At 35.9% G+C, this 27002-nt stretch overlaps 1 protein-coding gene across 3 annotated transcripts in view; it reads right to left on the bottom strand.

The window, feature by feature from the left end:
* The window catches only part of LOC145673479 (glutamate receptor-interacting protein 1-like), a 310017-nt gene that overhangs the window by 246364 nt on the left and 36651 nt on the right, over positions 1-27002 (bottom strand). For all 3 annotated transcript variants that reach the window (XM_081743214.1, XM_081743212.1, XM_081743213.1), the window contains exon 2: positions 25012-25074. In XM_081743214.1, coding sequence (XP_081599340.1) covers positions 25012-25074 — 63 coding nt within the window. The remainder of the gene's footprint in view (positions 1-25011; positions 25075-27002) is intronic.

Below are 27002 nucleotides of genomic sequence, written 5' to 3'. Positions count from 1 at the left end.
ATTATTTATCCGACACAAGAAATTACCATAGACGATACTGTATATAGACGAAATTTCAGATACCCAAATGAAATACCCTTTGAAGAGGAAGTATTAGTGGTAGATCAAAATACAATTTCTAATAACATTCTGATATTCAATGATGTGAAGTGTGGATGTACTCCTAATGAAGTAAATGAAGTTTGTGTAAAACAGTTACTAGAAAAATATAAACTTTCTGAACCATTACTTTGTGAAAGTTGTGCAATTCGTAGTGAGAAAGAAACTGAGCATAAATGTGTAAGTGAAAGTGATGAGGAATTAAATACTACTGTGTGGAATTTCCTAATTAAGAAATCAACACGCGAAGAAATATTAAAACAATATCTAAAGATTCATGTGAAATATATAGACGTAAATATTATTCCACATCTTATAAACAAATTTAACTATACATATCAGGAGATTACATTCAATGATTATCACATTTCTGATTTAAGAGAAACATATCTTGAACACGATAAAAATGTGTATCAACAATCCATACTGTGAATACCAATGTCGTTTCCTAAATACATACAATTATTGCGAATATCGGTGTTCTTCTTTTTCTATAGATGAACAGTGTTTGTTATTATGTATTGACCGTTGGAAACCACAGCGAGAACTTTTGTGTTACGGGTGTTTTCAAAATCGCGATAATTTAAATGAACATGAGTGTATTACTTTAGACTATGATATGTTATGCTATAATGCATGGCGTAGAATGGTAAGCACACAAAGTTTTGATGACTTATATAAAGATTTTGCAACAGTGCATTGTGATACTGAAATTGATGATTGGACATTTACATATACATTATATAACATTTTGTTAAACAAAGATAACATTCAGTTAATTACAGAGTTATTCTTACAAAAAGATTTACATTATAATATGCACAAAAAATAGTAATAATGGAAAATAAAAACTCTTCTGCTAATCAATTACAAAATAATAATAATAACAATGTGTATAAATTAACAAAAACAAGTGATAAACTTTCAGCAAAAAATTGGCCAATATGTAATTGTACATATACTAATATAAATATAGATTGTATTAAACAATATATCAAGGAATGTTAAAATCACAAATGTATCTGTATGTAAACTATATATGTATCTTATTATAATTTGTAAATAAAATTTTATCACTGTATATTACTTGTTTTCATTTTTTATTATTATTTCCTTAGATGTATGATTTTAAAACTTTCTTTCGTGTAAATGCGTTTTACATTATCGTACTTAAAATTATTTCATGCAACTAAAAAACTTTAACATGTGCATATGAAACTTTAAGATGTGCATATAACAAAAATCCGTATGTTATGATCCGCGTGCCTAAAATTTGTTTGTACACTTTTATATTGCATGCATGTGAAAACTTCACATTTTTTAGTTCACAGTTCGGCATTTTGTTTTTTTTAAATTTAAATTTGTATTTTCATTTTGACAACTTGCATTTTCATTTTGACAACTCGCATTTTCATTTTCACAACTTGCATTTTCATTTTGACAAGTTGCATTTTTTAATTTTGAAAATTGCATTTTCATTTTTCACAAGTTGCATTTTAGTTTTGAAAATTACATTTTCATTTTTTTTCACAAGTTGCATTTTAGTTTTGACAACTCGCATTTTCATTTTTGCAAGTTACATTTTCATTTTCGTAAGTTGTATTTTTAGTTTTAATTTTGTTCAATCACTTCAATAGAAGTTCCGTGTTAATTATTTGTTTTTGAAAACACTTTTCGACATTTATACCACATGTATGTGAAAAAACTTTTTGCATGTCATGATTCGCATTTGTAAAAACAGTTTCTGCATGTTATGATGCTTGTATATAAAACACTTTCTGCATGTTATGATTTGCGTTTGTAAAAAGTTTCTGCATGTTATGATGGTTGTATGTAAAACATTTTCTGCATGTTATGATTCGCGTTTGTAAAAAACATTTTCTGCATGTTATGATGGTTGTATGTAAAACATTTTCTGCATGTTATGATTCGCGTTTGTAAAAAACATTTTCTGCATGTTATGATGGTTGTATGTAAAACATTTTCTGCATGTTATGATGGTTGTATGTAAAATATTTTCTGTATGTCATGATTCGCATTTGTAAAAACAGTTTCTGCATGTTATGATGCTTGTATGTAAAACACTTTCTGCATGTTATGAATCGCGTTTGTAAAAACAGTTTCTGCATGTTATGATGCTTGTATGTAAAACACTTTCTGCATGTTATGAATCGCGTTTGTAAAAACAGTTTCTGCATGTTATGATGTTTGTATGTAAAACACCTTCTGCATGTTATGATTCGCGTTTGTAAAATCAGTTTCTGCATTTTATATTACATGTATGTGAAAAGTTGTTGCATTTTGTAAGGTAAGTATATAAATCATACTATAATATTACTTCATAGTATACATATTTAAATTCATTATTAGATCAGTTTCTGTTTTTATATATATTCTCCTTTGCCATTGCAAAGTCTGTGTTAATTTTATTTGTTGTATTATTTAATATCTCGTAATTATTTAATCGAACACTTTGTGTGAACGTATTAAGAATACGATGAACAATCTTCTTATTTTATTATTATTTCGTTTCACTTACCGTAATACTCTTACATCAACATAGTTATGTAGTGTTAAATAAATACTATGTAAAATACTAAGGACACTTAAGTGTGAACTTAAAAATGCTTTCTCATTGCAAAGTCGGTGTTAATTTTTTTTATTGTAAATATATTAAAAAAGTTTCTGTGGAACTCTGAACAATTTATGATTGTGAATATGATAAAAAAAATTCTTGCAGAAAGTCTGCTTACTTTTCTTAACACAATACTCATAGAGTGTAATTCATCAAATATTTGTTGCACAAATTCGTTCTTATTTATTTATTTATGTGGATCTTTCGTTACATAAACTCTTCTTATTCAAGGTATGTTTGTTTGTTACACAAACTTTGAGGCTCTATGTTTCAAAATCGCAAACTTGTAAAATACTCATCAAACTTTTAAATACTTCAAAGTATTAGTAAAATGAAGAAAAAAATATAAAACACTTATCAAATACCAATTTTAAACGATAGAAACCATAAATGAGTTTCACCTTGTAAAATGTCAATGATACCTTTTATTTAGGAAAGTTTCTTTTATTAAATAAAAATCAAGAAATGAAATTCGTATATATTTATTTGGAGATAAAGATATATACAAGCAAACAAGTATAGAAAATAATATATATATGTACACACACACACATAAAAATAATATATACAGATTATATTACATACAAAAAAGAAATGACTTTGTAGCGTTTCTATCTTTTTCTAATAAAATGTTCACTAGTCCTTCAATATAATTTGGGTTCTTTAATAAGTTGTCATAGTTTTCATGAAATAAATGTTCACTTCTTTTGTTAGCAGAATGTGATTTCACATAATTTGAATACACATTGTCTCTCACATTTTTGCTTGCCATAATTTTCCATGCTTCTGCTTCGAGAGTTAATATATTCACAAGAAGGCACCTGTGCCCGAGCTGATTGAAAAAATTTAGGTTACAACCAGGGCAGAGTAAAACTGTATCTGGTTCCCACTTTAAAATACTATCTTTAACACATGTTTCACTTACAAAGTCACTATTACACTCGCACTGGTACTGTACACGCAAATCCAATGGAACCTTTTGGGGTGAAGATGGAAAGTCCAACGGTGAAACACTTGGTGATGGTGTGCTGGGTTTGCACTCTTCTATCTCGTTGAATAACTTACAAATTTCTTCCTCCTCTTCCTCATTAAATAAATCAGGAGATGTTGATCTTTCTTCTTGTTCTTCTTCTGCAAGTGTCCACTTTATCGCTGGAACTTGAAACTTTTGCTCCTGTGTTCCTGTTACTGGTACTGGTGAAGTTGTTCTTGATCCAACGGGCGAAGTTGGAATTAATATTGGATCTTCTCTTAAATCAATGATTTCTTCCTCTATAATAACATCTGGAGAAACCGGTGAGCAAATTTCTTCCTCTATAATGACATCTGGAGAAGCCGGTGAAAAATAGCAAGTTTCTTCATCAATAAACAAGTCCGGAGATTCTCTATGCAATTTAAACTTTTTGTTGGGAGATTCAACATAGTCAAATGTAGAATCCCAATCTACTTCGTTGCAAAGTTGAATTTCTCGTTGTACTGTACTGGCAGACGAATCCATGATGATACTATGTCAGTCTTCTCATTATACCCAGTATATAAGGAAAACTTATGTCGACGTCACATCACGTGGTACTTTAAAACACGCCCATTACATCGTTTAAAATATTTTCAAATGTACTTTCCCAATTCTCTATACAACTTTCAATAGGTATAAGGGATGGAGAAAACATATACTTACATTTCATTTATGATGTCCATTTATTGATCAAACATTCTTTTGAAACAACATCGTCATTATTATTTACACTGTGTTACGATCATTCACATCTTACAACGGTATTCCCTCAATAATGTTATTCATATCCTGTACTATTCACTTAAAATGTTATCTACGTACAAAGAAAAGTGTCAACACAATTCATACTGCAAAACTTCTTTTGTGTTTTCATTCGGTATCATATCAATGTGACAATCTTCTATTGTATTCAGTGCCGCTTCATGTTTGAACAGGATCAACAGTTCTTTTGTATTTCCGTTCACTGTCGCGTCATGTACCACCATTCGTGGTGCCAAACTTCTTTTGTATTCTTCGTCAACAATGTTTTATTTTCATTTCCTATACCATTAAAGTTGTTTTATTACTCTGTCGGTATTCTGTGATGTTTATCTACCACAACCTTAATCTTCTTTGTATTCACCATCGACACTGTTTTGTGTTCACCTAACGCATTACCAAACTTCTTTTTATTACTCTGTCGGCACTCTGTGATGTTTACCTGGCACGACCTCAATCTTCTTTGTATTCGCCGTCAACAATATCTTGTGTTCAACTACCCTGACGCCAAACTTGTTTTCTATTACCAATTAGCAAAGGGGCATGATTCAACATGTTTACCTGCCACAACCTCAATCTTCTTTGTATTCTTCGCCGACAATATCTTGTGTTCACCTACCCTGGCGCCAAACTTGTTTTTATTACTTTGTCGGCACTCTGTGATGTGTACTAATCGTGCCGTCGGTTTTCCTTTGTATTTGTCTTCATGTTTTAACACGCACCTGTTACCCAACAACGCCATCTTTCCCTCTTGCCCAAGGAGTTTCCAAAAAGCGCGCGAAAAGTTCAGTTCATGTCTTAAGTTCAACAGCGAAAGACGTACAAGAACCACGCTCTGTATATGTACCAGCATTGCATATCGTACCGCAGTATACATACATATTCTATACACGAGCTTTTACCACGCTCACCGAGTATGCTATGCATACGATCCGTCAAATTAAGAAGTCCCGCATGAATAAAGTTTATTCCCTCCAATTTATTAGGAAAATACAAATAAGAAAGAGCTTCTAATGAAGCGAAAGAATAAAAAACGATTAATCAAAATACAAGTTGCTATGCAAATGATCGAATTAATTAATATAATCACAATCAAATTTAACAATGTGTATGCTTTAGCATCCGATCCAATAAATAAGGAGCTTGCTTAGCAAGCAATCCAATAGAAATTGTTCCGATTAATTTATTAGGAGAATGTAAATAAGAATGAGCTTCTAATGAAGCGAATTAATTAATATAATCACAATCAAATTTAACAGCGAGTTTGCACAGCAAACGATCCAATAAATAAGCAGAGTATGCTTTAGCAAACGATCCAATAAATAAGGAGCTTGCTTAGCAAGCGAACCAGTACAATTGCTCCGAGTAATTTATTAGGAAAATACAAATAAAAGAATAAAAGAATAATTAATTTGATCATAGCATAGCTGTTAGAAACAACCCTATCAAAATCACGTAATACAGATCCTTCATCCTCTTTTCTAGAAACTACCCCATCCCTCCTAACACTCAACCTTTTCCAGGAACCCGTCTAACCACCTAACAAACAGGGTAATAAAACCACCTCCCCCAGAAACCTCCCAAGGCTGACACGGCCATATTGACATCAAATGTATACAGTCATAAAAGCAATTAAGGGGGCAATAAAATCTATTGTCGTTGACAAATCTAGTCATTCCTACTCAGGACCACACCCTTATCAGGGCCACCTAAGTTATCTCTGATTGCTTACTTAGAGCACCAGCCGATATCCAGATCCCTCCTTAAAACAACCAATGGCATCCTTCTCCCTCATTCCTCTTCTATGTAATAGTTCATCGCCTCTCATCGTTATCATCATCATCATATTTATAATTATATACTGTAGAATGCGACAGTTGCATCCGAAATCATTCAAAATTCAAACAAGGAACGTCATGCATCACAGAATTCCTCTAAGAGGCAGGAGCTCACTCCCGTGAGCTCGAAACTCAACACCGTGTAAATTGTCAAGATAAATGGAAATGGACCACCACTTTCACTACACCAACTTTGAGACGTAACAGCCCCAACTCTAGTCTCATCGGCAATACATCGGTTAACCATTGAGTCGCAAAAAACTTAAGAAATGTCGTAATTGACGGCAGTAAACATAAATGGTCCAAATTACTGTCGTCTATGGTAATCAAAAGTTTCACATTGCAATTAAATAGAATTTAATATATATTTAAACTGCTTTGTAGCTTTGCACTGGTTAAAACAAAGAAAAGAAGGAAACATATCCAATAGGACAAGTATTTATCCTTTATATTTCATTTGATATTGAGTTTAGCGTCCCTTTCAGCAGCGAGTCTCGTGAAACGTGAACCTACAGTTTCACGTAGGATCTGAACCATATAAGCATTTATCTTGTAAGAGATGGTTCTTTAAGATAAAAAATGCCCCGGAATCATCCTCCAAGACGCGTAGGATTGGTTAATAATGTCAATATTTGAGTGCATATTTGAATTTTTTGAGCAATAGTTAGCAACCTGAAGGGGACCCGGGTGTGAAGAGCGAGCTTGGAAGCCACAAGTTGCGGACAGAAATAATATTCGTAATCTATCTTTCCTTATTTCTTTCTTTCTCTCTCTCTCTCTCTCTCTCTCTCTCTCTCTCTCTCTCTATTATATATATATATATATATATATATAAAATCGGGCGTTTCAAAACACCGACAACGTTTGGGAGGTGATTCCGGACACCAAGATAAGACAAAAATATAGACCAACCTGGGTGCACAAATGCTTTCTTTCGGGTGCACAAATGCTACCGAAACATGAAAAACTGAACTTTAAATGACCATAGCTCCAAAACTACGGTACTACCGTAGTCGGGTCAAGACTTCACTTAGGAACTAATACGTGCACTATTCAAAAATACATGTTTCAGAATCCTAAGGTACTCACGTAACAATTTTTATAGAAAGTTTGGCTATAAGCATATAATTTGAAGTACTCAACAACTACCTCTACAAAAATTGTTGCGGAAGTACTGTAGGATTCTGAAACTCAGATATTTGAAAAGGGCATATCTATGCTAGTTCCTAAGTGACGTCTTGACCCAACTGCGGTAGGCTTCATAGTTTTGGAGCTATGGACCTTTTAAGTTCATTTTTCATGTTTTCGGCAGCCTATAACTCCGAAAGGTAGCATTTGTGCACCCAAGTTGGTCTAGACTTTTTGTCTTTGTCTCAGGAATCAGCAATCACCTTTGAAACACCCTATATATATCACACTGATTGATAAGGCCCAGATCAAATAGCTGAAGCTAGAAACTTGAAATTTGGACAGAGCATACGATTTGTGATATAAGGTCCCACTAAAGAAGGATTTCGGAAATTTGACTCTGAAGGAGAGGGGGAAGAGGTGTCGGATAACTATCTTAAAATGTTCATACCTCGGAATCTCTGAATCTTACGTTAGACATATGAAGTCTGCTAATTAGACTTCTCATTTAAAATAATAATTAGAGACGCTTTTCACCGACTTTATGACATTTGTTCTAAAAGGGGAGGATAAAAAGCGAGTAGAAAAAGAGGGGATTGCAGTAGTTATAATAAGATAGCTATATCTCGAAATCCGTTAACAGTAGAGACATATTAAATCAAGATTTCAGCGATTTTTGATGTTTCCCTTTGAAGGGTAGAAGAAAGAGGGAAGAAAAGGGGTGAGACCGTAATTGAGGACCTTGCCGGACAAAGGGCACATAGAGTAAAAGTGTACTTTCGGGAATGAGCTCTCAAAGTTAAGAGTTGTAATTTATATTTAGTTATAATTAAAGAAACACCTGTGATGAATATTTTTTGGTGGGACATTTCATTCTTTATATGTTAGTGATATTACTATGGTGATTACTGAAAAGTACTTTTAGTAAAAAATAAAAGTTGTAAGACATGTTATGTGCCCTTTTTCCAGCAACCAGTTATCATGTTTGGAAACAAAACACAAGTTTTAAAAGAACAAACTTTATTACAAAATTACATACCTAAATCATAGAAAGGATGTTTTGTTAGGTCTAGTTAGGCCTCAGCGTTCTCTTCAAGCAAACTTTCCAGCCAGTTTTGGTCCTCAGCGGTCAAGTACTTCATCAGACTTCTAACATCAACCATTTTAGCTTGTGACACTTGAGGAAATAGCACTGTTGTTGGTTGAACTTGTGCTAATGTTGCTTTATTAACATTTTTCATGAACTTGAAAGGCGAGTAGGTAGGGATGAAATTGGGAGAACACAATACAGTTCCATCACATTTGTATTTGATCATTACATATTTCATGATAGTGAACTTCAGATGTTTTGAAGTCTTTTGAATGTTTAAAAAAAAAGGTTCAAGGCTCTCGTCCCAACTTTTGATCAGATTTCGATCCATTATTACAGTAAAGGGGCTGGGTTTCTGCCGAGCTTGAACCATAGCTTGAAGCCATGGTTTTGCAGTTCCAATGACCTCTTTCTTTTTTATATGAGACCGAACGAGCCCAAAGTTCCGATCACACTGTGTGAAAGAATGTCCCCTAACTGGAAACAACTGAATTAGTTCAACATTAAACACTTTGCTGAACCAAGAGCAAAACTTAATCATTGTAGCATTGCGGTTCTGTCCTCCCGCAGAGTCTGATAACAAAACAATAGTTTTTACTTGTGATGTTTCTACATATTTTTTAAGGCAATCATACAAAAATGAAGCCACACTGTTCGAGTTCTTACATGCTTGTGATTCCATGAAACAGTAAAAGTAAGACTCGTCATCATTAAAAACATGTACATTGAATGCATATAGCCATAAAAGCCTTTTATAGAATTGGCTGTTAACATTCAGCCTTGGCACCGCGTAGTTTTGTGCATAATCAAATTCACATACCAAAAAAGATGGATCATTTTTTGCTTTTTCAATGTACTCATTTCTTAAAGCTTGTCTTCTCTTATACTTCCTCTGATGAACCTGATACGGTACTTTGATTGGGTCATTAGGATTTCTTGCCAGTTTTTCTTTGCACTCTGTGCAATAATCACATACATCACTTTTAGGTGCTCTTATACCAAATTCATTACTAAACTTAGACTTAAAACACTTAAAATAGTGGGGGTAGCCCATTTTCAAGTTTTCATTAGTTTCAGCCCTATAAAACTCTTGAAACATAGTGTACAACGTTTTAATGTTGAGCTCTGGGTTGTCAAAGTATTTGAGAGAGGTTTTATTACCACTATAATGGCTTAGGCTGTGTGGAATTGATTCAAGGTGCGTCTTCATCAAATGCAAAACGTTCGGTTTCAATTTGTGGGGCCGGTTGGTGTGATGACCTCTCCGTTCTGTAAAGTCTTGTGAATTCAACATTTTTTGTTGGATTACCCTTATTCTTTTAGGACTAACTTGTAGTAGTTTCCTTAAGAAACCCTGACAAACTGATACATTCAAACCACCAACGTTTAGGCTATAGGTCCATGTATTGATTCGGGCCTTTTTGGGATGAATGGCGTGAGTTTTAAGTTCTGTTTTTGTTATACAATTAGAAATAAATGAGTCTTGGAGCTCTTTACCTTGATTATAAAAGAACGAAAATAATTCTTCCTGATGTTCTTTAGTAAAACGAATACAACACTTCTCACTACAACAATCAGGAACATAACCAAACTGTTTGCCACTTACAGTCTTCCCACATCTGTTTACATACATTTCACCTTTAAGTCGATTCACTTTAGCATTTTCACGTTTAAGATTTATATTGTTACTGTATGATTTACGTTTACGTTTAGCTTTTGACTGCTCCATTGCTTTAAATATCTGTTATTTAATAATAAACTTCCTTTATAAATGTAACCTCAAAACAACAGGCAAAATACGTAAACACCACTGTTGTCTGCTGCCGACTATTTCTTTGTTCTTTCCAGCTGCACAGATTCAAAAAAAGTTTTGCCACAGACTAACGAATAGAGATTTTTGTTTGAAACTTTCTGGGCACAATCACAACAACATGGCGGATCGTTTAAAACGATTGCCGGAAAAAGGGCACATAGACCTATGTTCCCTTTGTCCGGCAAGGCCCACAATTGTTACACTAAGATGGTCATATCTTGAAATCCCTTTAGAGCAGTGATACGTTAAGAACTGCGAGGCCGTAGACTGAGGAAACCTTGGGGTCTGGGGCCATAGTTCCCAGCTAGTCGAAGGCTAGCCTAATGCGTAGATAAAAATGAAACTTACCTTGTTTGTGATCTACTCACGGGAAGACGGCTGATTCGATTGAAATTATTTTTTTGAATCGATTGGTATTTGTGTATCTGTTTCTTAATATGTCCGTTTGTTCGTCTATTCCAAAATAATTCTTGTAAAACTTATCCGATTTTAACGAAACTTGGAATGTACTTTTCTTCAACATGCGGAAATAACCCTAATCTTTGGGGTTGTAATTCACAAAGAATAAGAGGAACAAAGAATTGTAAAGTCAACCTTATGTTACAAGTTTGAACATTTACAGACAAAACAATTTTGCAGATTAATATAGCAAAAATTATTCCATTAGACAAAACGTATTGTGTATTATATATTTGGCAGGGGGACGAAGACGAAGAGGTTTGTGGAAGACCGTGGAGCATTGAGCATGGAAACTTTTCAATTGCGGCAAGTGACCGGCTAATAATGGCAGAATACCTGTTGATTATGATTTCTACAGTTGGGATTTAAATTTGTTAATAAAGAAAAGTACTCTCCACCAGGCCCGCAACCAGAGGGTGACTAGGGGGGTTGGCCCCCTTAAACTTTTCGTGGCCCCTCCAGATCTAAACACAAAATGCTATTATTAATATAAGAAACACAATTTAGCTATTTGTAAGAATTTTTAATGACTTGGCCTCCCCTAACATATTCATCCCCCCCCCAAACCTCTGTGGCTGGTTGCGGGCCTGCTCTCCACCACCAATTTAAGAAATTTTCACGATAATTTTATTCTACAAAGGTGTTTGGTTTTGACGGAATATGACATATTTTCTTTGAGGCATCTCCTTTGAATAAACCAAAGACCACGGAAGAATAAAATGTGGATTATCTCCCTCCTCCTATTTCTTAAAAATAAGTTCTACAATAACTTTCGCAAAATAAATAAACGTGTTTGTTAGGATGTAGACCTACAAACATTTTCTTTGAGGCTGTTCCACAGACCTCACATCTCAGGGACTAAAACCTTTTAGGAGTGAGCAGTGAATTTTCCCCTTGATGTAGTGTAAATGTCCCTCTTTGATTTAAAAAAAAAAATATGTTACATGATAACTACCGTAAACAAATAGATTTTGATGCAATTGATGCACCAGCATCTGTACAAATTACGCATTATAAAATCGAACTCACGATATTTAACGCTTCGCAAGTGAACGTTAGGACTGAAGTCAATCTTCAGCTAGTCCAGTTCAAAAACAAAACATAAAACGTATTTGAAATCGTCCCACTTTTAGCATTTAAGGAAATGAAGTATCATCCTGATCATTAATCATCAAATATCCATCCACAAACGTCTGCCTTTCAAAACACGGCGTCAGAAGCTCCACGCGACTTAGCTTAGAACGTCTTGCGTAAAATTATGGTGGCAAAAGGCCAAGGTTGTTATGAAGCATTGAGCATTTACCTTTCTGAGGGACTATTTTTATAAATGAAAAACAACATGCTGGTCTCCTAATTTTAATTACTCAGCATTGTGCCATATGTATCACATACACACACATGCTGCAAATTACAAGCAAAGAGTGTTCGACTAGTCGCGGTTAATTTGAAGCTTTCGAAGGAGAATGGAAAGTTATGAAAGAATACTGTACAGCCAATAGTATCTGCGTAAAAAGACCAGATGTTAATATCATAATTGCCGACAGGGATCATGAGTAAAGTGATAAGTCTGAATGTGAGATCAAATGTAAAAACATTTTTAGTTTGATAGATTGTTATAAAATGTTCTATGCTCCATGGAATCGTATTTCTCTCTACAATTCCTGGTACATTAGACATTTATTTTATTTTTAAAGAAATAAATAGGGATTTAATTTATATATATATAGGGTGTCCCGGGAGAAAGTAGCAGAACTTTGGGAAATTGTAGTATGGGTAATTCTAAGCAAGAAAGTTCACATGAAAATGGGTTTTATTCTAAACGGTTTGAGAGCTACATGTTATGGACCATTTCCAGGGTTGATATGTTTAAAACAAGTATTTAAAACATGTTTAAAACTAGGGCTGTTTTATTCAGTTTGTTTTAAAAGTTTTAAACAAATTGTGCATGGAGTAAATTACAAGCAGAGTTATATTCTTATTATAACAGCAATTACTGAACAAAATTCTGCACATCAGTGTGCGTATAACCATAGGCGCCGACTTGAACAAAATATTGGGGGGTGCAAACAATGAAGAAATATATAATCATATTCAACCGTTTTCAATTAACTGCTTGATGAAGGCCCCCTCCCCCCAAACCTCGATCCGCTACTCCGCTGCAAAATTCACACTGCATTGATCTTCACTTGTCAGGCCAGTGTTCCCAGAGTGTCGGTTTAAGCTTCAGTGCTCTATTCAACACGTCTGAAAATCGCCTTTCCTATCGAATAAGAAGGCTGTAGGGATGACCACGAGCGACTTCGAGCGAGTTTTCTTTGAAACTCGACTCGACTCAAAACAGGCATATTTAGGCTCAGCTCGAGAACTCGGCTCGAAAACTTTCCTCCAACTCGACTCGAATTCAGGTCGAGTTTCGAGTCGAGTCGAGCCAGAACGAGCCAAATGGAGCTAAATTTTATGTAGTTTCAAATACTCTCTTCAACGATCCTACATAGACAGTGTAATTATTATCAATGATACTACTGTTACTACAACTTATTATTATTATTATTATAACAACACCGTGTATAAACATGAAAGATAGGTGGTTTCTATCTGAATACTAAAAACTAATTGACTGCCGACCTCGGTAGTCGTGAAGTCTAGGAGGCATGGCCATCGTTCACGAGATTCTGGATTTGAGTTCCAGAGAAGCAAGGATTTGGCTAAGGCCAAATATTGTTAAAAGTTATAGGGCGCTGGCCAAACATGTTCAAAACTGCTCGGCTCGGGCTTAGGGTTGTCGGCCTGGGTGAGCTGATCTAAGCCGATGGCTCACCCAAACCGAGACGAACAGAACTGATAGCTCCGTTAGGGTGAATCGATGGCTCATCCCAACCATGTCGGCTCGAGCATTTCGCTCCGTTGAACTGAGCCGAGCAAGTTTACATCACTACCCGGGTTGAGCTTCTGTTTGGGCTCAAAAAAACGATTGTGCAGGTCTCAGCCTTGATGGTAAGAACTAAAGTATATACTTAAATTGGTGCTAACGACATTTGAGGCCTCGTTATAAAATCCTTTGTCGTCTCGTTATCGAGACGAAACGAGATACAAGCAGTGTCCCCTCTCGTGAACAATACTAAAAGTATTCCACTTTATCTCTTACATTTCTCATGGCTTTCGCTTTCCAGTCTAATCATGCCATGATTTTAAAACGAGTTAAAACGAGCTGAGCGAGCGAGCCATTTATCGAACTCGACTCAACTCGAAACTCGACTTAAAAAAAAAAAAAAAAAAAAAAAACAGCGACTCGCTTCGGAACTCGACTCGAGAAAATTACGTTTGACTCGACTCGGAACTCGATTCGAATTCGAGGTGAGGTGAGGTGATTTTAGTTTAGCGTCCCGTTCAGCAGCGAGACTATATGAGACGTGGACCTACTGATTAACGTGGAATCCGAACCACATGAGCTCCCTCCGGGAATTGAACCCAGGTCTCCCACGCCAAAGGCGCGTACGCTAACCGCTTAGCCACGAGGGAGCTCTCGATTCGAATTCGAGTCGAGTCGAGTTTTAGCTCGACTCGTCCTTTTTCCTAGAAGGCTATTCCTAACGTTGAATTAAAGGAATGACGAAGTTTACAACAGAAATTCTTGCTCCTCTTTGTTAATTCTTCCTCGGCCGGATTATATTGGAGGGGCGAGGACCCCACCTCTAAATATTGGGGAGGGCCAAAAGTGTCCTGCCCCCCAAAGTCGGCGCCTATGCGTATAACTAAACCAACAGAAATTCAAGTGAAGTATTTGAACATTTCTTAATTTCCAAGAATAACGGAGGTTAAACACACTATACACTATTCTAAGATCAAAATTCACAAATTCAAAACTTGGGTATTTTTGATTACTATCATTTCCATAATAATGAACAGTTCTCACATCATAAGCTAGAAGAAATGCTCTGACAAATACAATACAACTCATAGAAAAGAGCAGTGACTAACCTAGGAGCAAATGACATTTTAACTAAACAGTTTTCAAGATACATCTCTATTTGCAACATGGGTAGCTAATAATGATTAGTGTCTACGGACGGCATAACAACACAATTAACTCTAGACACCCACCAGTGATTTTAACAAAATGGTAGACTCTCACGTTCGTGGCTCTGGTGGCTCCCCTAATTATCAGAGAGTCATGAGTTATACACCATTGGAAAGCTTATATACCACAAATTCCAACGAGATAACATTCGTGAAATTCTCGCCGTTAAACAATCATTAAAAATATGAAAATATTGACTTTGCGGGGCCCTGGCAACCCTTGCAGTCACCCTACGTTGACAAAATGATCCTAATGTGTAGGCCACATACTTGTGACAATAATATAAGAAATGGTAGCCATTGCTGCCATTGCGTAATGAAGTCGTTTTATGTAGGAAATATTAAAAAATATATATGCGCAGAAAAACATTCGTTGAATTAGACATTCTCTCCCCTCCTCCACTATAGTACCACGTCCATATGCAAATCATATTTGCTGCACACATCATGTATATGAACAAGAATTATGCTTCTAGACCACTTCAGTGAAATATATCTTGTGTTATATGGGACCGTCCCGGAAATAAATGTAAATTAATCAAATTTGACCCCCTCTTCCTCTATAAGCAACAAGTACACATACAGGTTACTTTCATGTAGGGGACTACTTCATTGCTTCACATACCAATTTTTATGGATGTACCACAAAGGGGGGAGGAATACCCGCCAAAACCTGATGAAAAAAATTTGATGAAAAATTAAAAAAAAAAAAAAAAAACTTCATCCTCCCTCGCTCGGCCGTACATACGTACCCCCTATATACATAAAATGGAACTGACGGAAAGCTTCATCCCTCAAAAATACTTTGGTACCAAATCATCTTTCTAGCTTAATTAAGGACTGAGCTATTGATTTGTGTTGTAAAAATAAATACAATTTACGTCAAAAAACTTAAACTTCAAAAATTGGCTAACTTTGTCCCCTCCCTGCTACCCCATATAAGCAAGAAGTACAAATACACGATATTACCATGTAGTGGCCTACTTCATTGCTTCACGTAACAATTTTTATGAATCTATCCCCCAAGAGGGGGAATAGCCCCCCCAAAACACGATATTTACCCTCCTCCCCTATATATAAAATGCACACCAGCAAAGCTGCATCTTTCAGGAATAAATTGGTACCAAAACCATCTCCCAGCCTTAATTTGAGGTTTAAGACTGAGCTATTGAGGTTTAAAGCCCTGACACAGCAGTTGCGTCAATGGGCGTTTAAAGATTAAGAATGCAGACGACCAGTAGAACGTAACACAAAGAAACTAGACTACATATTCTGTGAACGGAGATCGGGAAAATGCCGATTTCTTTCTCCGGAATTGAACACTTGGGCGGATCGAGATTAGGGAAGTTCCCGAAATTTGATCAAGCGGTTGAATATAGATGGCAAGCAATACCTAAGAGTGTAAAAATGTAATATATATGCCTATTTAGATTATTGTTTTAAACAAAATAAACATTTTAAACATGTTTTTTTTAAACAAAGTACTTTGTTTTAAACATTAAAAACGTTTTAACCCTCGCAGGACCAAGCCCTCAGCACATTCTGAGATACCATTTTTGAACTGTTATTGTTCACAAAGGAAACAGAAGAGAAAGTTTTGTCCCGTGGAAATAAATATTTTATAAACTTGTTGACACAAAATAAAATTATTGAGTATGAGGTCACACATATTCACGATTAAAATGTCTAATTTCGAAACAGTGGCACTTTGTAACCCCCCTCGGTCCTGCGAGGGTTACAAAAAAAACATGTTTTAAACATAAAATACGTTCTTTTTGTTTTTTTAAAAAACATTTTTTTTCAACCCTGACCATTTCTGATCTCATGTTACTTATTGCTTAGCCTATAGTTATTTTACAGAGGTTAAAGATAGTGTATTTGAAAGGGCATAGAATAGCTTTTCCAACGATATGCAATATATGGCAATAGTGTCTTTCGGAGGGAAGTTATTAAGGGAGGTTATTCCCATTTCCCTCAATAACTTTCCTTTCAAAGACACCATCGTCACACGTTCCATACCGTTGGAAAGGTCGTTCTATCACCTTTCAAATGTGTTAAGTCTCATCTCTGTAGAATCACTCATATATCATTTCTGAAAGATCTGCCATTTCCTACCGAAACACCGAATATATTAGGTTTATCGATTTTTCTGATACATAGGTTGGTGTGAATAACATATTCCTCCAAGTGTGTCATTTCCAAGGATAGAAAGATGAAAACTGTAACACCTGATTAATCGAAATATTCGCTGTTTGCAACAGCAAACTCTTCTTATCACTCAGGCAACGATCAGATTCCGTGAGAAGAGTAGTTTGGAGTTGACGATGCGAAGAAGTCCTCAACCGCACGTTGCAACGCCCGATCATCAGCGAAGGTCTTCCCTCCCAAGAAGTGATCGAGACGCCTGAAGCTAACCGGTGGGATAGAAGTTACGAAAATTCAATAGACGAGGAAGGGTTTCACACTACAACTCGTGGAGAGTTTGCAACGTGTTTTAAGTGATATTCGTGCGTGCATTGTCCTGCAACATAAACTGCAATGTCTGTTGAGCATTTCTGGATGGTTGCAAACAAAGCTGTAATGTATTTCATGCAGTTGAGCACTGTAACAATCCGTAATGATGGTTTCGCTTGGATAGAGAAAGACATTACGGATCAAACTTACCATGGATCGCCATATCAGCAACAGAATCGTTTAGAGGTTTGGAAACCGGCGTGGACTTTGATCAAGACCCAATCCTGTCCTGACAGTGTACAATTTGTCCTAGAAAATCAATTGTAATCAAAAGTGAGAAACTGGTGCAACTACTCCCCATACTCAGAGAACTCCAAACGGTGATTCTTATTGGCCAGTGTCAACTCATAGCACCCATGAACCTAACCTTGCTTGGTTGGTTGGATTAGAGTTTAGCGTCAATTTCAATAGCGATGGTATATGAAACTTAGATCTTCAGCTTAATATGGGATCTGAAACGCATGAGCTTCTACCGGGATTGAACCTGGTTCTCCTGCACCGAAGGCTCGTGAGCTAGTAAATAGCCACAAGGAAGCTTGATGAGTCCAACTTTTGCATATTACCAGTTACATAGAGCGACCGAACGGCATTGTTATGGTACATGCCTAACTCATTTGTAATGGCACGAGCACTTTCGCGAGGGTTCATTTTCACGCTGTTCCTGAGGAGAAAATCTGAACATGTTGCTCAATGCTCACAATCAAATTCGACAAACCAACGTGAATGGTGCTTTCATTTGCAATTTATGGTCTAAATACACTGGTAATGTTTTTGCGGCTTGCTCTCCAGAATTCCCAGTCTGAATTGTTAATATATATATATATATATATGGTGCCTTCCATTTTAACTCAGGCAAAAAAATAAAAAATTGTACCATCACCATCTCAGATATTGTTGAAACTTTTTTTATAGCAACTAGACATGTTTTTAAGAGACCCATATTTTTTTGTTTTGTCGAAAAAAATTTTCCCGCCAAGTAATGGGCCACCAAAGACGGGGAGTACAATTTATGAATTGTAGAAGACATGGAAAATGGTCAACTTCGGAGCCTCACCATTCGGCTATGGAGACAGGTAGAGTTATAATTCTTGTTGTGGTATGTACATAGGGATATAAATAAACTATATTTTATCATAGTTTGGTTTGCGCATGCGTACCTTTGTACATAAATTAACAAATTAACGTCAATTTATCTGAAAAGTCGAAGTTTGTGAATTTTTTTCGAGCACTTCCGGTTCGAATTTTAAAATTCTGTTTTCACGGTTGGTAAGACCTAGTTACCCGCTTTCCGAAACAAATTTTGTATCGCTTCTGTGTGCAACCGTTTTGTCGCAAAAAATTCGAGAAATTGTAAAATTTTCAAAAATCGCCATTTTTGGGCGCCATTTTCTCGAAAACACCATCTTTTAAAATTCTGAAATTTTGTGAGATGGTTCAACTTTACATGAATAATAAACACACCAAATTCCATTCTCGACCAATGCTTCATGAATTAACTGCAGCCTTTTAAAGTTAGCGAAGTATCGTTAACTTTGATGTCACAGTTAGCAACACTGGGAACAATAAACGTGCAATGATTTGATGATGATTGTGGTTCACATTCATTAAATGAAGAATAAAAGGTTTTCTTGACTGTTTTTTTTTTATTTTGATCAAAAAGGCTCTCTGAAATAGTAAAATGAGCCTCCCCCTACTCCTCCGTTTTCTTAAACCGAAATAATCTGAGGTGGAAATTACGATTACGAAACACATAAATTTCAAGTTCACTTACTTAAAATGGTCTTCGGAAACAAAATTTCACTGTTTTTTTTATTATTGTTTTCTTACATGGACCAATCATTTGCTTCGTTTGTGTCTTCTTCGTTAATAGCATGAAACCGTGCAGGTGCTCCAATAGGCGTTGGTTCACTCACAAGTCATCCAGGAGTGGATCTAGGGGCACGATGCCCCCCCCCCCAGAAGAAGAAACTTTCTTATTTTATATATAAATAAAACCCACCCCAGAGTTTGGAGCTCTTAAAAGTAGCTCTAAGTAGCAGTATTACAACCCCCCCCCCTCAGAAGTCTGTCGTGGATCCGCCCCTGCGTAGCAAATTGTCGATAGTCAGAAAACACTTATTTTCACTTCTCTTATGCTCTTCTGGAAACCTGTATCCTGCTGAAGGTCCATGTAGAAGCATAAACAGCATTTCAACTTCAGATAATTCATGATTTATTCATATTTCTGCTACGCACCACTGGTTACCATACATATATGTATGTAACAAAAGTTCCTTTTTGCAGATTTCTTAAATCTACACTTTGAATTGCAGAAGTTCGAATTTGGGGGAAGCATGAAGTTAGTTCATGGTGACCCTTTACTGCAATAAAAACTTCGCAATTTTCCGAAACCCAAAGATGACTTCGTTGAATACTAGTTACCGGTCGCATACTTTCCCCTTTTTTCTTCCGGAAGTCGTCGAATTCAGTTCCAGGCAACAAAACGAGAGTAATACCCGGAGTTTGTACTTGCACTATACTCACGAATTCTTCTGCGGTTTTAGTGGGGACGGGTGGCTCAGTGGTAGAGCGTTCACTTCCGGTGCTTGGGGTCCCTCGTTCGATCCCAGCTCGCGCCGTGTGAGCTTTGTGGTGGACAAACACCGTGCTCGTGGGTTTTCTCGGGGTTATCCCGTTTCCTCCCACTTTCTGCATTCTATCATTTCATTCATTTCTCATAATCACCGTCTCCTTTAGCCTAACCGGCATAACCGTGGGACGTGGTGAAACTTAAAGATTTTATTTCATTTTTTTTCTTCTGTGGTTTTAATACTGTGTATCTGTTTTAGCCTAAGGTTATGCCGCGTTGCCACATTCTTTACACCCCCCTTCCCCATACCGTCGCAGAGACCCTTACATGGCCGGTTTCACTGCTTTATTGGACCTGTCTGCATCTCGAACATCTGAAAGCGATTTTTAAAGTGGGATACAGTACCATCAGAAATCACTGACACGGTTTGGGAAATTGTAGATACCTATTTTCACGTATTCAAACCTTTTTCTAAAAAATATTTTTTCGCTTTTCTTCGAGTATTTTTAGAATCTTGTCTATGACTGAGTACATGAGCCGAATCGTGTGTTTTATCGCCGTTTATTACAACAAAACTGTCAGTTGTTTCATATTCCGGTGATATCTCTTGAATTTCACTGTGCAGAATAACAGTCCAGTTTTCAACGAAGTCCACATGAAGTAAAATAGAATTTGTATCTTGAAATTTTATACGGTGCTTTTCGGTAGCAATTAATTCTCTTTGGATTTTCTTGATGTAGTCATAAATTACAGTTAAACCAGCAATGTACGATACGAAAACAGAAAGTGGCACAGTTTTTTAACGAGATCATTATTCTCCCATACGGCATACGTAACACTTTCATTCTCATCAGGATCAATAACTAAAGACTCCACACTTCTTCCTTCCACTCCAGGACATTCACCACATTCTTGAGGAAGACAGCTGTCATTTTCTACGGATTATACTACTGAAGGAAATAGGTCACTCATGACAGCTTCAATACAGGCTGCACCTTTGATTTGTAGCAACTCAGTAGCAGCTAACTTAAAATTTGCACAATACACACACCCACACTTTCCTCGCAGGTTTCGGACTGACCCACTTTAGTCGAATACTATAAAATTCCGAGTGACCCATTCTTATGCTGGGATTGTTCTGTTTAAAAAGTCAGTAAATTTCTTTAAAACGTAAGGAAACGTTTCGATTTTTTAAATATTTTGTCCTTTTTCGATCACTGTAATGACATCATACTCAATTGAGACTTTATCTGGAGCATTCCAAATCATACTGAGGTAATAGTTTAGGCCTTTTATAGATCATCAGAATTTATTGGATGGCCATTTCAAGTAAACTTAAAATTTGTGTGTTTCGTAATCGTAATTTCCACCTCACATTACTTCGGTTTAAGAAAACGGAGGAGTAGGGGGAGGCTCATTTTACTATTTCAGAGAGCCTTTTTGATCAAAATAATAAAAAAAAACAGTCAAGAAAACCTTTTATTCTTCATTTAATAAATGTGAACCACAATCATCATCAAATCATTGCACGTTTATTGTTCCCAGTGTTGCTAACTGTGACATCAAAGTTAACGATACTTCGCTAACTTTAAAAGGCTGCAGTTAATTCATGAAGCATTGGTCGAGAATGGAATTTGGTGTGTTTATTATTCATGTAAAGTTGAACCATCTCACAAAATTTCAGAATTTTAAAAGATGGTGTTTTCGAGAAAATGGCGCCCAAAAATGGCGATTTTTGAAAATTTTACAATTTCTCGAATTTTTTTGCGACAAAACGGTTGCACACAGAAGCGATACAAAATTTGTTTCGGAAAGCGGGTAACTAGGTCTTACCAACCGTGAAAACAGAATTTTAAAATTCGAACCGGAAGTGCTCGAAAAAAATTCGCAAACTTCGACTTTCCAGATAAATTGACGTTCATTTGTTAATTTATGTGCAAAAAGATACGCATGCGCAAACCAAACTATGATAAAATATAGTTTATTTATATCCCTATGTACATACCACAACAAGAATTATAACTCTACCTGTCTCCATAGCCGAATGGTGAGGCTCCGAAGTTGACCATTTTCCATGTCTTCTACAATTCATAAATTGTACTCCCCGTCTTTGGTGGCCCATTACTTGGCGGGAAAATTTTTTTCGACAAAACAAAAAAATATGGGTCTCTTAAAAACATGTCTAGTTGCTATAAAAAAAGTTTCAACAATATCTGAGATGGTGATGGTACATGCTCTGCCTGAATTGAAATGGAAGGCACCATATATATATATATATATATATATATATATATACTAGCAGCGTTCACCCCGCTTCGCTGCGGTCACCCCTGAACGCAATAAACTTTGTTACTTAGATAATTTTTACTTTTTCGCTTTCAAATTGCAGTAAATGTTAACATTATAGCGCCTGTCATTTATGTTAACCCGCCGAGTGACACGGTCATGCGGGTTGCATATAAATACGTTTATTTTTACCTATGATGAACTAATAACAAAGGATTTGTACGTATGGACACTTGAATGGTCAATTATCTCAAGACACTGGTAATTAAAAATTAAAGTGATATGATAAAAACCATCTAGGGTCCAAATCCTAATAACCCCCCAAAAATAAAAGAAATTGGTTCAGCCGTATTAGCGTGATGAGGGAACAAAGGATTTGTACGTTCTCTTTTATAATATAGATATTATATATATACATACATATATATATATATATATATATATATATATATATATATATATATATATATATATATATATATATCACTAGCAATTTTTTGTATGGTGCATTTTCATACGACCCAGTTCAACAACGAACCGTTTCCTGACTGTGTGAAGGTACTATTTGCTGGACATGTACTGTGTTTGAGAGGCTAGACGTCTGATCTTGCTCCATCCATGCATTGTATTGCTGAGGTAACGTTTTCAACAGACGTCAAAGCGAACATTTCGTTCACACCAACCTAATACATAGAATATCACTAGAATTATACAACGCTAAATCATACAGGTTCCTACAGGTTTTGAGCAAAGACATTCCCTGACTTTCCATGACTTCCCACATAAATTCCCTGACTACAGGAAATTTCTATGGAATCGACCTTCTGTCCCTACAGCAGATTGTTATTCACCAACGTGGTAATTTTCCTTTGATATGATGATTGATTACTATTGTAATGCATATTCAGCCTAATTGTTATACATGTTCATTACATATTCCACATTAATTAAATTTTGATTATAATTAGGACGGCAACGAATATCACAATACCATAACTATGCAAGAAAGAATAAATGTTTAACACAATCGTGTTCAGCATCTTGATGAAGTTTTAAACAGCACCATCGTTTTTAATATAGTGAAGCATTTTTTTCTTCTTCACCTTTTTAATGTATGCATCAATTACGCACTGTCTTGACGTACACGTATACTTTCTTCTTCTAATACCTTGAGCCTTGCATCCAATGTCCTTTTCGCAGATTACTTCTGTTTATGCCCATTTTTCTCTACTTTTCTTTGGTCCCGATATTCTTCATAGCGTCTCCGTGCATTTGAAACATAACCCAGAATCTTAATCGAGATCTGGACACTCTAGACTCCACCTGCTTCTACGATAGTCGTACACTCAGTAGCGTGGCTAGAGTATTTTTCAGGGGGGGGGGGCAATGAAGGGCCCAAGAAGATTTTGAGGGGCTATCTCCAATGAATGAAACATTTTATTCATATATATATATATATATATATATATATATATATATATATATATATATATATATATATATATATATATATATATATATATATATATATATATTTTCAAGGTGAATGTTTCCATCTTTGTTGTCCATGATTTTACTCTTTTGAAAACAATGAAAATGAAAGAATTTAGTACGTCAAACAACTAGGATTCATTAATGAAATTGATTTCTAATATAAGTAAATAGTTATTTAATCATGGCGTTGTTAAATAGTTATTTAATCACGATCACACTAATGCCCAGAGAGATCATGCTGTGCGTTTGGTGGGATTGGGAGAGCATCATGCACCGCTGCTGATAGAAACAAATAGGTCAAATTTGAAACCTACACAATGTGGAATTTCTTCACAAAAGCTTCATGACACCCGATATTATATGAGGAGAAAAATCGAAACGTTTACATGAGTGGAAATCACTCACACAGAATATGAAGTACTAGCGCAATAGTTATTCAGTTTGCCAACTTTGTTGCACCAAAAATTCAAGTAAAACATAAAAACTAACACAACTGCTAGGGACGAGCACGAAACAAGAATTGAGGCTGTCTCGTCTCGAAAGTGTGACGTCAAAGTAATGTTTCGTCTCGAAAAATTTACCTGTTTGTGTTGTGAGAGCTTCGTTTCGTCTAGAAAAAATATCTGTGTAGGGGGGGTCTATTGAAAGAGCTCTGATTCGCCTCGAAGAAAAAGATCGGTGTTGAAAGAGCTCTGATTCATCTGGAAAACTTTTCTGTTTGTGTTGCAAGAGCTCTGGTTCGTCGCGGGAAAAAAATCTGTATTGGAAGAGCTCTGTTTTGTCTCGTAAAATTTATATGTTTGAAGAGCTCTGTTTCGTTTGAAAAAGTTATCTTTGTGTTGGAAGAGCTCTGTTTCGTTTGAAAAAGTTATCTTTGTGCTGGAAGAGCTCTGTTTTGTTTCAAAAATTTATCTGTTTGTGTTGGAAGAGCTCTGATTTGTCACAAAAAAAATCTATTAGAAGAGCTGTTTCGTCTCGAAAAAAAAAATTGTGTTGGAAGAGTTGTGATTCGTCTCGAAAAATTTATCTGTTTGTGTTGGGAGAGCTCTATATCGTTGCAACAAAAAAGTTACTTTTTGTGCTGGAAAGGCTCTGTTTTGTCTCAAGAATTTACCTGTTTCTGTTGGAAAAACTATTTTGTGTCGAATTTCGCGAGAGAAATTTGCTTTGTTAGCAACATTAATACCTGAAAATGTTACCGGAGATAGAAAGAAAATGAAGAAAGACATACTTACCCATTGATGAGGTTACATTTGTCTGGTCTTCATTCGACATCTTACTAGAAGTACCACCTTCATCTGAAACAATCATATTAACTATTAATACATGTTACAATGGAACACACTCAGCAGTATTTCAAAATAGACTGTTCTTATCAAGTCACAAAACTTACTCTATCACTTTGATGAGATTGATTAACTCACACAGTTATTAGCATGGGAAACATCTCCAACCAGTGATGGTTTCAAAGGATGGGCCGGGTTGTGAATACCTCTCGATTCATAACTCCGATTATGCTTAACATAGTTTACCAGTATTTTTGCTCTACTGTTTTCACCCTCGTGTACTGAAAGTTCCTCTGGAGGAAATTTGAAATTATCAGTCTTACACAAGAATTACAAGTAATTATGCACAGATTTTAAACCAATATGGTGTTGACAAATCTATTCGACAAAGTCTCCAAAAAGGAAGTTTCTATCATTTTGACAAACGAAGCGGGTTTTGATTTTTTTGTTTGTTCATAACTTCTCCAATTTGATTGTCATTGGTACCCGAACCAAAGTAATTTCCTCGAAAGTGAGAGATCTCTTAGGTTCAGAAAGAACTGAATCTTAAACTTTGTGGTACGATGTGGAAGCACCAAAGGATTTCAGCTGCGGCCAGCGAATTTTAGTTGCAGGATATGTAGCTAATACATCGCGAATTCTATCACCAGTGTTGCTGTTCTTTTTTTCACCAGAGTAAGCTATTTCTTTTACTCAAGTGGCTCCCCAATTTTCTTCGTGACTCTGGGAGAATGCCAATTTGCCAACAATATCTAGTTTTTACCTAATAGTTAACCATCCAAATACTTCCAAATCCTTACTGCTTGACTGTAGTATTTTCCAGTATCGGTTCGTGGTCTGTACAAGCACCGGTTGCAATGTTGCAATATCAAAGGTATGTAGGTACGCGCAAGCAGGGATAAATGCAGGGGTAGCCCGAGGGAATGTCCCCCGAAGAAAATTTATTCTTCCCGGAAAAACTCAAAATTTCAATCACAAAATGTAGAAATTACTTCACTCAAACTCCCCTTCCCCCTGAGGAGTTCACATTCCCCCGTGTGAAAATGTCTAATTCAACACTGCGCGCAAGTGTTCCCCTCCCCCAGCATTCTTGAGTCTTATCCAAGAAATATTCACGAAATATGAAGAGGAAAGTCTTTTAAGCTCTATTTGTATATTATTGATTAAATTATTTCTCTAATATTGATTTAATATATATGCTATTTCCTTTTTTTCAAACAACCACTATCAATGTACGTCTATACACTACTTTTATACAAAACTTCTACACTCATGTTATTGAACAAGAAATAAATCGAATATATAGCATGTGCTGTAAGCCATGAATGATGGCGTTAACTCAAAAAGAAGAAAAAAGCATTTCTTTGAATATAAGGAACAAAAAGTATATTTTCAGAAACCACGTATTTTTGTCTGCTGTTCTACTATACAGAAACATGAAATCTAAGATGTTTTCCTTCGAAAATGAAAAAAAAAAAAAAAAAAACTTATAGTTTAACATTCCAGCAAATTAGGCTAAAGAAGACAGATGATTATTGAAAGTGAATGATTTGAGATTATTTTTTTATGCTCTCCGCCAGAAATTGAACACGGGATCATGTGCACGAAAGACACGGAGCTAGGAATAAGACCAGTGGTAAGACATTTTCTTCTTCGAGACTCGATCTCCCCCCCCCCCAGAATAGGATTTTTTTATTTTAAAAATAAAACTTATCCCAAGAGTTTTCATCTTTGTATTATAAAAGTTAAATAAAATCTATTGACTTCGAACGAACGACCCCCAGACTTTCAGCCTAGATCCATCCCTGTTACCACCAGACTTGTATTTGTTCTGTGCGAGTTCGTGTTTATGAATAACTTCTTTCTTCCGAGCGTCTGTATCTCTCTCACCCTATCAATTGAGTCAAGCGCTGCCAAGCGGAGGAATTCGTAACTATCAC

This window comes from Thermobia domestica, chromosome 16, assembly GCF_964235325.1.
Source record: "Thermobia domestica chromosome 16, izTheDome1.hap1.1, whole genome shotgun sequence".
NCBI classification, from domain to species: domain Eukaryota; kingdom Metazoa; phylum Arthropoda; class Insecta; order Zygentoma; family Lepismatidae; genus Thermobia; species Thermobia domestica.
This window is presented reverse-complemented; position numbering and strand designations above follow the sequence as displayed.